This window comes from Takifugu flavidus, chromosome 1 (assembly GCF_003711565.1).
Source record: "Takifugu flavidus isolate HTHZ2018 chromosome 1, ASM371156v2, whole genome shotgun sequence".
NCBI lineage: Eukaryota > Metazoa > Chordata > Actinopteri > Tetraodontiformes > Tetraodontidae > Takifugu > Takifugu flavidus.
Window position 1 is genome coordinate 25,826,376 of NC_079520.1, and position 14,653 is coordinate 25,841,028.

Here is a 14,653-nt window from a genome sequence, read left to right on the forward strand (position 1 = left end):
GTTTCTCTTCAAACACACCTGAATAGGTATTTAACAAGTATTTAAATACAAAGGCTGCATTAATGTTCATTTTACTAATACAGTATAACAACACAGTGTTTGTTTGTTTTTAAATGGTCAAGATGAAATACAAAGTAAACTAAAATAAACAAATAAAAACAGTACTTTGCACTTTGCAGGTACAATTATTAACATTGTTGCAGTAAATTTAAACACATCTATACAAATATAAATTCTCCACAATGAAAATGACTTTGGCAGCTGGAAATGACGGTAATTTGGTTTTAGGTTAGCTCTTTCAGCCGCCGCTAGGTATCGAAACCACCAATTAGTTCCTGATTTTCGTCCAAAGTTATTTTAGTCTCGCGTGCAGATAAGCAAGCTCCGAGCGCGTTGGCTGCTGGTACTACATTTCCCAGTATCCTTTGCGCTCCAAGCAGGAAGAACGCACTCTCGCAGGGTCTCGCTCTGATCCAAGTTAAGAGCTTTCAGCTGCCAGCTCTTGGCCCATCATGTAAGTGCTGCGGAGGATTTTTTTGCAGTGTATTTGCAGAAATCGCGCTTTCCCCGACGCCGCGGACGCCGTGCATTGGTACCGCGGCCGCGGGTGCCGACGCGCACGCTTTGAACGCAAAAGGGCTCCAAGTGCATGAAGATCGAGGCTCGTTTTTGCATCTTTGTTGCAAAAAGGGCGAGCGGCTGAAGCTCCGGCGCGACGGCGATGGAGGGAGGGAGCGAGAAAGAAGGCTTTTGTGCTTCCCCTCCCCCCCATCAAAGCAAAGGGGAAATGTCTCAGCCGAGAGGAGGTAAGAGAACCACACCGATCCGTGCACAACTACCGCCATGCAATCAGTGCTGCACGGGGCGCCGCGTGCACCCCTGCAGCTCGCGCACGGCCCGTGCATTTTAAAGTTAACACGCTTTTGTGAGGGTCAGTTGCATTTCCTGTTTCAGATCTTCCCCCTTTTGCACAGTTCCTGGTAAGACGATGCTGCGCGCGCGCGCGCGCGCTCACTCGCGCACGGTTGCAGGCAGTGATGTTAAGCGCGAGGGGCGTCTTTTAGGAGTCACGAGACCGACAAGGACACTTTGTAACGAACTCCTGCACGAGTTCAGCGCGTGAGGCTCCGGTTCGTCACGCAAAGGTGAACGACGGCCGTCAGGTCGCGTGCAGCGACGACGTGCAAATGGCACTTTTAATGTTGCTCGCGGCACGTTGGGAGTTTTCGGGCAGAAATGTGACTTTAACATGTGACAGTTCTCCACTCAGTTCCGCTGAAGCGCCAATGTTGGCGCGGCTCGCGGACGCCACACTTTGACCCCAACTTTTTTTTTTTTTTAATCACCGGTGTGGCGGAGCACGCGCACACACGAGCTGAGTGGAGAGCTCACCTGGCAACATGGAGGAACTTCCTGTTTTGGATCAACTCGAACCTTCCTTTATTAGAAAGAGACAACAGAAATTGTTGCTGCAGTCGACAATGTTCTTACGAATAACGAGCTGTCATCCTCGTGCACGCGCACGTGCGCAGAACAAGCACCTGGATGTGGACCAGACATTCAGTTTACAGTGAACCAGTAAAGGATTTTCCCTTAATTGTTCACACAAACTGATTCATTGTTTTGTTAAAAGAAAGAACAGCTTTATTTGCCCCTGTGGGGCAATTAATTTGTTCATATGAGCTATGACCTGGAGGTGGGTGGGGGGTATTAATGGAAGGGGAACCTCACACGGACACCACAGTTGGTGCTAACTGGGGGTTGAACCCACAACCTTGTGGCTCATCCTGACCACAGCCAGAATCTCAGCACTTCCTGTTGCCTCGGCTACGCCACATTCGTGGGGGGGGGGGGGGCAAAGGCCGGGAGGTGCTGGAAACATCTGTCCTGCCTACAGACGTGCGGACGGACACACGAGCTGGAGCCGAAGGCTCTGTGGGGGTGGTTCTTGTTCTTGGGGGGGTTATTCTTGTTCTGGGGGGGGGGCAGTCTGACACTGGCGCAGTGACAGGAAGTGCAGGGTGAGCTGGTGACACCATGCTTCCCAAAGGAGCTCCTGACAGCTGTAACTTAGAGACGCTGCCATCTTTGGGAGGGGTGGGGGGGGGGGTACTTTTTTATTTGCTGCCCCCCCAGAATAGTTTGGATTCGTGTGGCTGCTCGCGGCGTGTTTAACCGTTGGTGTGCCGCAGCGATTTGTTCCCTTTTAAAACCCCCTGAAATGCCTGCTGAGGACCTGGGGGGGGGGGGCAGTCTGACACTGGCGCAGTGACAGGAAGTGCAGGGTGAGCTGGTGACACCATGCTTCCCAAAGGAGCTCCTGACAGCTGTAACTTAGAGACGCTGCCATCTTTGGGAGGGGTGGGGGGGGGGGTACTTTTTTATTTGCTGCCCCCCCAGAATAGTTTGGATTCGTGTGGCTGCTCACGGCGTGTTTAACCGTTGGTGTGCCGCAGCGATTTGTTCCCTTTTAAAACCCCCTGAAATGCCTGCTGAGGACCTGGGGGGGGGGGGGGGGGGGGGGGGGGGGGGGGGGGGGGGGGGGGGCTACAACATTCTGGTGCTGAACAGCAGCAGGAATGAGGCACGTTGCTGGTCCCAGTTAGGCCGCCGTGGTCCGATGCTGAGCTCGGCAGAAATAGAGGAAGGAATTGCGTCGTCGACTTGCGCAACTTGATCCGGAGGACGAGGGAACGACGCGTTCCGACCCGAGTTTCTTCAGCTGCCCCGGCGAGGGGGAACGTGTGCGTTTGAGCGGTTCTGCTGGAGGGCGCCGGGAACGCTGACAAGATCCGTGTCAGAACGCAGATCCCAGCTTTAAACAAGATCAAAGAGATGTTCTTTGATACTTTATTGGGACGCACAAATGCACCCTGGTCCTGCTTCTGTCTTACCATCTGCCATGAGCCAGGAACCAGAACCAGAACCCTGGACTGGGACCAGAACCATAACATCAAGCTCTAACACACCCCCCCCATCCCGGACCACAGTGGTATCTTCCAGAGATTTTCCACCAAAACAAGAGTCCGGGGAGAACGTGGAACCCCTGCTGCTCCGTTTCTGGTTCCCTGAATCTGAGGGTTCTGCTCCCGGCCCGGTTCTCCTTGAGACACTTAACGAGCTCTGGAACCAGTTACCAGGATGGAGCCAGTCTGAACCAAACTGGTTCCTCGTGTGGGTGTGTGGGATAGGTTAGACCCCCGGAGCAGGTAGACCTAACAGCTCGCGTTCTTGTTTTTTACGCTCGGAACAGAACATTAGGTGATCCGGAGTGATTACATAATCACCGCCCCCCCCCAGCGGCTCTTCTCTGTACTGGTTTCGTGGTCTCGGTCGGCGGCAGCAGGTTTCTTCACTCTCATTTCGGGCTCTTTTAGATTTGCGTGCGCCAGAGAAATCACGAGACCCAGCAGGAAAATCACGTTGCTCCTGTTCCCTTTGATGAGGCCTTTGAAAAGAGAAAAGAAAGCTTTGTTGTCTGGGAGTGTCCAGGTAGCCGGCTAGCCACAGCGCGGCAAAGCTAAAGAAGCAAACCTCTCAATAGTATTGTTGATATTGTTAAAGACGCTTGTGTAGGTGTAATCCTGCTAGTTAAGCTCAAAGCTAACGCTAGCAGCGCTACTTTAATAAACCAGCTTAAAAAAAAAAACCGGCTAACGTGACTTTGCTGAGTCATCGCGACTAGCGACGAACCAGCGGGAGCATCGACTATTTTCTCCAGGGTGGAACTGGTCCCCGGTGTCGGGGTGGGGCAATGTTTCTACAGTCCCTCCTGTGCCCCCGGAGAAAACAATGCTGATATTAGCATAGCATAAATGTGGTTCAGGAGCTAACAGCAATGTTAGCGCAGCTGCTAACGTTTTTGTAAGAGCCACATGTTGAATCCTGCTGCTGCTGCTGTTAGACACAGGCTGTTCGTGGGGGGGGGGGGGGATCCACCGCGCTTAAGCTAGCCTCCATCAGCTGTCAGGCTGTCACCAGTCATCCCAGTCAGGGTGTGTTCACCAGGAGCTTCCAGTTGTGCAAGAAACTCACAAGTATCAGGAAACGCTCCATGCTTGGGTTTGTTTTGCTACATCCACTCCCCCGTGGCTTCAGCCACCGAGGAAGGGGGGTGGGGGGCCCGCGTTTTATCGGCGTGTTGTTAGCGTTAACCTGTTAGCAGAGCGCCGGTTTCCAATTACCATTGTTGCCCGAGTGAGCGCGTGTGGGAGGGGCTCCAACTGACATTTCAGCACAACAATGCGGCTTTGCAGAGCGGCGACGCAGGGAGCAAAAGGCGTCACGCGTCACGCCCTGCACTGTTCAAACATGGGAAGCGCCGCGTGCGTGCACGTGCGCGCCCATGTGCGTGCGCGTGGAGCATGGCCTCGGGTCAGTGTTTCGTGCGACAGAGCGCAGCTACCTGTCTCTTTACTTACTTTCTGCACCCGTGGGCCAGGTCAGGTCATCAGGTCAATGGTCTGGGGACGAAGGTCTTTTAGGAAGGTCTTTAGCTAGCGCAGCTAGCGCAGATGCTAACATCACGACCCGTCCATTCGTCTCTCACCTGGATGTGTTTATCGATATTGTTGGATCACTGTATCGTTTAGCGCCGGGAGGATAACTAGCTTTTTTTTTCTGTGTGTTTACAGCCAAGAGGAAGCCGGCGCTCAAGCTCCCGAAGGAGGTCTTCGAGCAGCCGCCCCCGGCCCCCGTGTAGGTCTGCCGCCGACCTGCGTCACCTCTGCCGCTGCCGCCCGCCACCTCCCGAAGGGGCGTTGGGACCGACTGTCGCTAATGCTAACGGGGGCGACTCCGCGGCGGTTGGCGTTATCCCGACCCCGACAAAAGCGGAAGCGTTCGACGTTCCCGCCTTCGTCCGGAGGCGCTCAGCAGCGGCAGAGGGGGCGTTCTGACCCGACGCCAGTTTCGCCGCCACAAACCAGATTATTTTTTCCTCTTCGTCAAACGTGGATCAAACCACCGCAGAAATGTTGAGAACCGTTTGTGCTGGAGCTTTTCACCTTTGTGTGTTTCAGACCCCCCAGGGATCTGGACTCCAAGGCGTGTGTGACCATCGGAGAGAAGGTACCCTCACCTGGTTTTCCTGCCCCCCCCCCCTTCCAGTCCCATTCAAGGATTAAACCTGTTTTCTCTGCGCTCTTATGTAACTGCTCACTGTTTACTCTTGCGTCCGTCTGCTTTTGGTTTGGTACAGTCCCACGCTCGCCCTCTCTCTCTCTCTCTCTGGCTTTGCCCCCCCCCCCACGTTGTGGGTGAATTGAATGTTTCTGATTGTGGACAGACTGGAATGTCTTTTATTGCCCAGCAGGCTGTAAAAATATTTGTTTAAAACTCATCAAATAGGTGGTATTTTCCGTTGGCAGAGACGCCGCCGAGCTCGAGCCCAGAAGAAGATAAACATCAGAGTTCAGGCGTCTCCCCGACGGCGGCCATGAGAACGCGTTTCCTCCTTTAATCCGAGACGTTCCCAGGACGTTGGGTTATCAGAATCGCCCTCAGTGGCGTCGCCGGGCCTTTAGAGGGCGCCACTGGTCCAGTTAGCTCCCCCTGGTCTCTGAGGAGACAGGAAGGAAAGCGATGTATTCGGCGGCGTCTGACGACCTTTCGACCTCTGTTGTGTGTGGGGCAGAATTTCGAGGTGAAGGCCGACGACCTGGAGCGGATCGCCGAGCTCGGCCGGGGAGCGTACGGGGTGGTGGACAAGATGAGGCACGTGCCCAGCAGCCTGATCATGGCGGTGAAGGTGAGCCGGCGGTCGGGTCTAGTTTGCTTCAAACGTTCTGGACTCTCCTGAACCGGCTGGACTCTCGTCCGGCAGCGTATCCGGGCGACGGTGAACACGCAGGAGCAGAAGAGGCTGCTGATGGACCTGGACATCTCCATGAGGACGGTGGACTGTTTCTACACCGTCACCTTCTACGGAGCCCTTTTCAGAGAGGTAACTGATGGTGGCAGCTGGTAGCTTCTGATGGCAGTTGGTAGTTTCTAATGGCAGCTGTTAGCTTCTGATGGCAGCTGGTAGCTTCTGATGGCAGTTCGTAGCTTCTGATGGCAGCCGGTAGCTTCTGATGGCAGCTGATAGCTTCTAATGGTAGCTGTTAGCTTTTAATGGCAGCTGTTAGCTTCTGATGGCAGCTGTTAGCTTCTGATGGCAGCTGGTAGCTTCTGATGGCAGTTGGTAGCTTTTGATGGCAGCTGTAGCTTCTGATGGCAGTTGTAGCTTCTGATGGCAGTTGGTAGCTTCTGATGGCAGCCGATAGCTTCTGATGGCAGCCGATAGCTTCTGATGGCAGCCGATAGCTTCAGATGGCAGCCGATAGCTTCTGATGGTAGCTGGTAGCTTTTGATGGCAGCTGTTAGCTTCTGATGGCAGCTGGTAGCTTTTGATGGCAGCTGGTAGCTTTTGATGGCAGCTGGTAGCTTTTGATGGCAGTTGGTAGCTTTTGATGGCGGTTGATAGCTTCTGATGGCAGCTGATAGCTTCTAATGGCAGCTGTTAGCTTCTGATGGCAGCTGGTAGCTTTTGATGGCAGCTGGTAGCTTTTGATGGCAGCTGGTAGCTTTTGATGGCAGTTGGTAGCTTCTGATGGCAGTTGGTAGCTTCTGATGGCAGCCGGTAGCTTCTGATGGCAGCTGTTAGCTTCTGATGGCAGCTGGTAGCTTCTGATGGCAGTTGGTAGCTTCTGATGGCAGTTGGTAGCTTCTGATGGCAGTTGATAGCTTCTGATGGCAGCTGATAGCTTCTAATGGCAGCTGTTAGCTTCTGATGGCAGCTGGTAGCTTTTGATGGCAGCTGGTAGCTTTTGATGGCAGTTGGTAGCTTCTGATGGCAGTTGGTAGCTTCTGATGGCAGCCGGTAGCTTCTGATGGCAGCTGGTAGCTTTTGATGGCAGCTGGTAGCTTCTGATGGCAGTTGGTAGCTTCTGATGGAAGATTTTAGAAGTTGCAGACTACAAATCTCTTGATTCAAATGTGTGAAACAGTAAAAATGAGGCTTATAATCTTGGTATAGCTGCTGGTTTATAGGTGATGCTACAGTAGTAAACTGTGTTTACTTGGGTATTTGTGGTATTTCTGCCGGTGAAGCTCAGCTGAGTTGGTATTTGAGGGTCCGTCTGACGTCCTGCGACACTCAGTCCCGACTAAACTGGAGAAAATCAGCTACTTCCTGTCTGTCTGCCAGGCATCCTGGTTATTCCGGGGGGGGGGGGGGTTTCGGCTGTCTTTTCTGGCCTGACCTCTTCCAAAATCTGCGTTGCCAGGGCGATGTGTGGATCTGCATGGAGCTGATGGACACGTCCCTGGACAAGTTCTACAAGCAGGTGATTGAGAAGGGCCTGACCATCCCCGAGGACATCCTAGGAAAGATCGCCGTTTCGGTGGGCGTGGCACTCGGAAGCAGCGTTTCCCGTCAGCTGGCGGCGCCTCAACAATGTTCCTCTTGTTTACAGATCGTCAAAGCTCTGGAGCATCTGCACAGCAACCTGCAGGTCATCCATCGAGGTGACGGCGCCGCGGCTCGCTTCCGCCTCTGCGACGGCTCCTTCAGCTGCTGACGAGCTTCTCCCGTCTCTGTCGCCACAGATGTGAAACCGTCCAACGTGCTGATCAACACTCAGGGTCAGGTGAAGATGTGCGACTTCGGCATCAGCGGCTACCTGGTGGACTCGGTGGCGAAGACCATGGACGCTGGCTGCAAACCCTACATGGCGGTAACCAATCGTTCCGTCCAGGTCGGCAGAATTGAGCGGCGCTGCAGCCACCAGGGGGCAGCAGAGGCGTTAGCTTCAGGGGCCGTAGACGATGCTAAGAGAGTAGAAACAGGCTAGCCTGTTAGCATTGACGGAGTAAAGTTGCATTTGTGTGTAAGACCTTTGACGCCACCTCGTCCACGTGTCCCACAGCCGGAGAGAATCAACCCGGAGACGAACCAGAAAGGCTACAACGTCAAATCCGACATCTGGAGTTTAGGAATCACTATGGTGAATGAAGCGTCGTCCCGTTGCTGTCGCTCACGGTAAAAGTCCCTTTAACCAGTGAGTTGTTCTCCCTCTTCTCGTCCCAGATCGAGCTCGCCATCCTGCGTTTCCCGTACGACTCGTGGGGGACGCCGTTCCAGCAGCTGAAGCAGGTGGTGGAGGAGCCCTCGCCTCAACTTCCCGCCGGCCAGTTCTCCCCCGAGTTTGTGGACTTCAGCTCTCAGTGGTGGGCCTTTCTATCCTCCTGCTGCTTTTTCACCCGGAAAATCTCCGGAAAGGTTTAAGTTTCTGTTCGCTTTTCTGCGTTTTTTGCAGTTTGAAGAAAGTTTCCAAAGAGCGTCCGACTTACACAGAACTGATGGTGAGTGGCTTTGATGTCTGGCAGCTTTAAACAGGGGGGCAATTGAGCCTTAATGAAAGAAAGGACCATTTAAAATGTTTTTAAAAACATACAATAGAAATATAAAGTAGCTCAGTAAAGAAATCAATAACGTTGGTGTAATGATGTTGGTGACAGATAGGGGGCACCGTTACTACCGAAATTTCCGCCTGAAAACATCAGATAAGAACGTTAAATGCGCGCTTGTTTTTAGAAATGGGGCTTTAATGTCACTACTGGGATATTGTATCAAATATTAATGAAACAGGAGCACAGATTTGTTAGGCCTACCAGGATATTGGAGAACTTTCCGAACCGATCCGTCTCCTCCGCAGCAACATCCTTTCTTCACCTCCCACGACACCAAAGAAACGGACGTGGCGAGCTTTGTCCAGGTCATCCTGGGGGACTGAGGGCCCGCCAGAGGACACGAGGGGAGGGAGGAGCCAAACAGATTCACCAATCCGACCCGCAGGACTCCGCGCCCCCTCCCTCCCTCTCCTCCAGAGGGTGAGGAAGCAGGAGGGGGAGGCGTCCACACCGGACCTGGGATAATTTAGGAAGTCGGATGCAGAAAACGCGACCTCGGCTTCGATGCATCAGGTGACCGCGTGGGTTCACAGAAGTTTTTAAAGAAGTTATTATGTTGAAACTCAGAAGGTTCAGATTCTATAAAGACGTGCGCGATTAAACGAGCGCTGTGTAATCTCCATGTACATTTATCCAGTGACTGCATGCACAGGTGATCCGCCGCCTACAGCTGTTTAAACCCATCGAATCTGAGGTTTCTGGGCTCTGCGCGCACGTGTGCGTGCGAGCGTGCGTGTTGGGCTGCTGATCCAACCCGACCAGAACATTTTTAGGCCGTAAACGGCTTCAAACATGTGATCCGGAGGGGATGCTAAGCAAATTCAGGGTCCCGCAGCGGCCCGGGTTTTCCCCAGAATCAGACTTTTATTTTCCCCTTATGGGCATTTTTTTCCCCTGGATTAAAAATAAAAGCTGTGATTTTCCTGCTGCGTGAACGAATTAGCAAAAATGGAAATGAAACAGATCAGTCGCGCAGCCCAGCATCACACACACGCACACACACATGAGTGCAAGGTGTGTGTGTGTGAGTGTGTGTGTCCATGTCACGTTGTACAGCGGTGAATTCGTTCTGAGCCAATCAGGAGCCTCTTTACTCACTGTTTATCATGAAAAGGACTGGATATTATTATTATTATTAAGATTATTGTAATTATTATAATTCACGATCAGATTTTTTTTGCAGTTTATTTCTTATTTATTTCAAACTGCTGTTTTCTCTCAGAAAACTTGATCGATCAGCAGAGAGGTGTGTGTCAGTGTGTGTGTTTGCCTTCTTTGTGCCTCTGTGAGATGAAACACGTCGGAGCAGGAATGACGCAGGTGTCCCGCTTCCTGTTTGAGCTTGCTGTTTCCTGTTTGTTGCTCTCCCGTGTTGCCTTCACGGTCTGACCTGTGGCGGGAGGGCGGGGTTTCATCATCTCCTCACTTTTGGATTCTAAAACGTAATCCGGCGGGAGTGTCACGTAATCCGGATTCCCGTGAAGGCGTCGCTTGTTGTATTTATTTTTTCCTCCACAGGGGGGCAGCAGAGGAATGGAAATAGCGACGCTGGTGAAAAGTCTTGATAAGGACAGAAGAATTTCTACAGAATGAGATTCTGTCCAAAACTCTTTTCCAACTCGGAGAGTTCTTAACAGACACGTGACGCCTCTGCGAAGCCGCGTCGCCATTTAATATTTATTTCATTTACAGCAGAACAAATGATGATGAAACTCAACAGTAACGCGACAATGACTTGGTCCCTGTCCAGCTGTGCCGGGAGCCCTTCACGCGTCCTGTCCCACTAAATCTGGACGTGTCACGTTTGCATTTGATATTTTCAGATTGTTTCTTCCTGTCACATGACTCATCCGTTCTTTTTTTTTTAAAATTAATCGGGAAAGAGCGCCTGTCTTTGCTCCGCTCTTCCCGGGGAAATGATGACCTTGACCGTTGCCCTCCGTGCTGCATCAGCCTCTGATGTGACGGCCTTTGTTTTGGACTTCCCGTCTGCCAGTATGTTTACGTCTCACCTGCTGAGTTCACCTGTTTTCACTGGTTGTGTGTGTGTGTGAGTGTGTGTGTTGGGGGGGTGTCTCTGCATTAACACATCTGTAAAGCCTCTGCTAAAGACTGATGACTGTTCACGTAGAGCTCAGTGAATTTCTATTAAAAAAAAAAGGTTGCTCAAACTGATCGTGCGCAATTGTCATGATGGAAATAAACAAAAATGTATTTTTACACATGCTCAGCCTCCATTTTTTAATCCTACAGCTTCTCCGGTTCTATAGCGAACAGCAGGGGAGAGGCCTCGCGTGTAACCACCCTTTATGCTAACTGGGTGGCTATTATCCTGATAATCGGTCAGGATTTATCACTAGTTTAATAAGCTTAACTCGACTAACTTAAACTTGATGGATTTGAACACTCACAGAAGGTTGACTGGGGACAGTCGCGTAGCTCAGCCGCTACGAGGCAGCTAGCTTTGGGAAGTGGACCCGCCGAACTTCCGGACACGTACCGTTTGAGGATGTTGCGGGGGAAAAAAAAGATAAAAATAAAACGACAACATCTACTGGACACAGGCGGAAGATGAGAGAGTGTCGGGCAAAACAAAAGAGGCAAAACATAAACTGTCTGGTCACAACACACACACCACCTGCTCCGTGTGTTTTGACGCACATCCCAGCAACCATGATGTGACTTCCTCCGCCCAGACTTTCAAGTTTGGAGGTGATTATTTTTAGTTTTGCCGCTCTTCCACTTCCTTCCTGTCACCTCTCAAGACTCTTCATCCTCCATTTTGGGAAAACTTCATCCTGCGTTCTTAGAAAGTGGAAAATGCTGCGACGTCACGCGTTGTTGTTCTTCTCATCGGGCCTCCCCGCCGCCCTGCGTTTTAACACGTGTTGACAGAAGTCAAGAGGCTCCCACAGACTTTTAGGTGGGAACTTTGTGCACATTAGCCTAGCATGCTAACTAGATCAACGTTTACTGCTGATGCTGTCTGCTGGGACACGCACACCTATTGTGATGATTTGAAGGTACCACTTTTCTTTAAAGACAAATTCAGCGATGCGGTAACCGTGGCGTCGGCTGAAAAGGTGTAGTGACCCTTTATTTCCCCACAAACCTGCGTGAACTTTAAATTTTAATCTCTTCTGTTGTCCTTCACCCCCGTGGCTGACAATGGTTCAGTCTGTGACAATGAACTGGTTTAGTTGGGGGCAGAGGGGGTGGTGTGTGGGTGTGTGTGTGTGTGTGTGTGGGTAGGGGGGGCTGCTTTTGCACCTGCAACTTGTCAGGAAAAAGGAAGAAAACAGGATCCAACACTCCAACAACATCCTCTTGACCCCCCCTCCAATCCCAGAGGTGTTTTCCTGCTCCAGAAAGCCGTGAATCAGGCTGAGGAGGATTCCTGTTGTCTTTTTGAATCAAAAATCTGAGGTCAGCTGTCATCTGACTCACATTGGGAAGTTCTGGAAGAGGGAATTCCCTTTAATAAGTGATAAAATCCGAGAATATGCCCCATTTCCTGCTCTCCTTCGGCCTCACGCGTCGATGACAGAGGGGGTCGGGAAACAATCATGAGGTCAGCGAAGTGACAAACACAGCTACAATCACACTGTGTGATGATAACTGTCTTTTGTTAAGGATCCTGAAGAAAATGACCAAAAACAATTAAACACATCCTGATTTACATCCGAAGCAGGATGGTGCTCATTACAAAATAATCACGCACGCCAGAAATCTCATATATTTAACAAAAACCTTCAATAAAAACACTTTCCAAATACAAGGACTGTGTTTCCCTAAAGAGATGGCTTGCATAAGAACTCTGATCATACACACACACACACACACACACACACACAAACACACACACAGGAAGTCAAAGAGGAAGCCACCAAGTCCCGTTTGTGGTCAAGGGGAAGAAGAAGTGTTAAAGTTATAAGCCAAGTGGGAGCGGTGCATTCAGGGTCATCCGGTGCAACAACTAAAGCTTCCTTGTTCGGACCCCCGATCCAACAAAGAAGAAAGGAAAGACGAGCGGAGCAAAGCATGAAGGGAAACTGAGGCCTCCTGACATGTGAACCTGCAGCTACAAACAGGTGGAAACTAAAGTTGCCTCCAGGAAAACAGTCGTTCTGATTCACAGTGACGAGGCCCGTCTGTGGAAAACATGTCTTTCAACACACACACACACACACACACACACACACACACACAATAGGGGCCCGTGTAGCATGAATATTAGTCCTGCAGGATGGTGGGACCTCCCCAGGTGAGACACATCGGAGGAACATCCAACTTTAAGCATCACTTTATATCATTGTGGTGGGGGAGGGGCTTATGAGCGCTACTGCAGTCTGACAGCAGGGGGCGGAACAGGGGATTTGCCTTCACATTTTTGGATACCACAGAGTTACTTTCAGTGGGTCAGACATGTGCAGGCGGACGTCGCCCTTCACGTGACGCCCAACGTCGCCGTTGACAACCACATGGCTGTTTGGCAGAGTGGGTCAGCTGTTGATAACAGGCTTCGTTCCAGCTGCCATCTCTTCCACTATTCCTCATCGTTCAGTAGGGACAGCCGGGGCAATACCTGGGCAAGACCACTGTTATTATTAAAATAATAGCAAATTAAAAACTGCTCCCATTTTAAAATCATTCTAACTCGTCAAAATCGCACTCACACGAGCCCAAGATTTATGTTTTGGTTTGTTTTTAGTACAAGGTCTCAAATTATCGGCTCCTCTCCGCCTGCAGACGCTGTGAAGCTAATCAAACGCACCCTTTGGACTGGCGGGCTTTTTAACTGCGTCTGCCCCGCCCCCTTTATGGTTTATTGACAGGTAGATACCTGGGAAGGTTGATGCTACTTTCACTATTTACCCGATTTATGGGGGAAGAATGTATAGTTTTCGGAGCTTCCTGCTTCGCGCCGCCTGTCCGACACTCCGACCCGCTGCTGCTGCTCTTCCGTGGCCCAAAGACTTCCGGAAGTGACTGGAGACGCCAAAGTCTCCACCGGAAACAGCTCAGTTAATAGTCGGCTTCTAATATTTGACAATTTGCGCGCATCTGCAGCATAAATCCGATTATCCTGTTTAGTTCCCCATTAGGGATAATTTAATAATAACTTCTAATGTCGCAGATGGGCAAATTTGTATAAGATTAAATATTTATATACTTATTGCTGCAAGGTCATCACTTTTAAACTAAATTGAATTAAATGACCTAAAAAAGACGAGTTCTCACATAACTTTACTATTTAATATCATGCGCGTGGCTTGACATTATATGAAGGATTAACTTCAACATAATAAAATCTGTGTTATTATTTTAAATGACTTAATTGGTTGTTTTGAGCCTCTAGTGGTAAAACGTGGTAGCGCAGTTCCACTCTGTCAACTCTGCTACCCAACAATGAGCAGATTAAGTTGTAATCTACTGTAAGTGTTGCGTTTCAAGCATCTGTTCAATATCAGTGAAATATCGCCACGATAGGATCATCAGAAAAATGTCACACCGCCCCCACACGGTAGCGATTTATCAGTGTATAAAATAGACTCTGGTTGTTAATCTCCAAAATGCAGTGAAAGTGTTCCCCGCTGGTTTCCAGTCAGTACCCTGTCTGAATGTTACAAATATGTTAGCGCTCCTTTAATACCGTACAGCTGGCCGACGGTCCGGCATCGTCAGCATTGTTGACCTTCACGTGGACACGTTTACAAGTGCCCCCCCCCCCACACACACACACACACACGCTGGCTGTGGGGCCGCTCCTGCAGAATGTGGGGATTAACTCGGCTGCACAACTGCCCATCAAAACGCTTTGTTTTGAGGCTGGAACTCTACCCGGTGACACCTGCTGAAGTGGGTCGCCGGGCTCCCGTTAAAAGTCCGATTCTATACTTAAGTGTTGATGTGCGCACGAGTTGTCTGCACGAGTTTTCCTTTGTAGGATTCATATAGAAGCGTGACCGCACGTCCCTCCCACCCCCCCATGCCCTCTTCCCCCGCATGCTAACTGCTGTAGATTAAAAGAGGGTTAATATTCAGAGGCCTGGAGTGACCAGAACATCAAAGAAAAGAAACATTCTGATCTCTGATTGGCCCTTTTAGTCCAGATTAAGGACCAAATTGTTTGGTTGAAGTGAGAAAAGATGGAATTATGTAGCTTGTGGTGAACAAGTGGATCGATGTCGAGGGCTTA

At 50.6% G+C, this 14,653-nt stretch overlaps 1 protein-coding gene and 1 long non-coding RNA gene across 2 annotated transcripts; one reads left to right on the plus strand and one right to left on the minus strand.

Moving 5' to 3' along the window:
- The first annotated feature begins 432 nt into the window (after positions 1–432).
- On the plus strand, positions 433–10,674 carry map2k6 (mitogen-activated protein kinase kinase 6). The gene is made up of 12 exons (XM_057028973.1): positions 433–806; positions 4,635–4,698; positions 5,022–5,070; positions 5,636–5,749; positions 5,825–5,944; positions 7,269–7,385; positions 7,458–7,509; positions 7,591–7,718; positions 7,911–7,988; positions 8,072–8,211; positions 8,301–8,346; positions 8,700–10,674. The coding sequence occupies exons 1-12, from the start codon at positions 722–724 to the stop codon at positions 8,775–8,777; spliced, it is 1,071 nt and encodes a 356-aa protein (XP_056884953.1). The 5' UTR covers positions 433–721; the 3' UTR covers positions 8,778–10,674.
- Positions 7,220–8,760, minus strand: LOC130523606 (uncharacterized). The gene is made up of 2 exons (XR_008949926.1): positions 8,656–8,760; positions 7,220–8,370 (listed from the first exon to the last, which is right to left on the minus strand). It is a non-coding gene; the product is annotated as an uncharacterized LOC130523606 (long non-coding RNA).
- Positions 10,675–14,653: the final 3,979 nt, after the last annotated feature.

Coding starts and splice junctions, on each gene's coding strand:
- map2k6 (XM_057028973.1), top strand. CDS start 722: ATGGAGGGAGGGAGCGAGAAAGAAGGCTTTTGTGCTTCCCCTCCCCCC. Junction 5,945..7,268: donor ACGGAGCCCTTTTCAGAGAG/GTAACTGATGGT, acceptor CTGCGTTGCCAG/GGCGATGTGTGGATCTGCAT. Junction 7,719..7,910: donor GCTGCAAACCCTACATGGCG/GTAACCAATCGT, acceptor CGTGTCCCACAG/CCGGAGAGAATCAACCCGGA.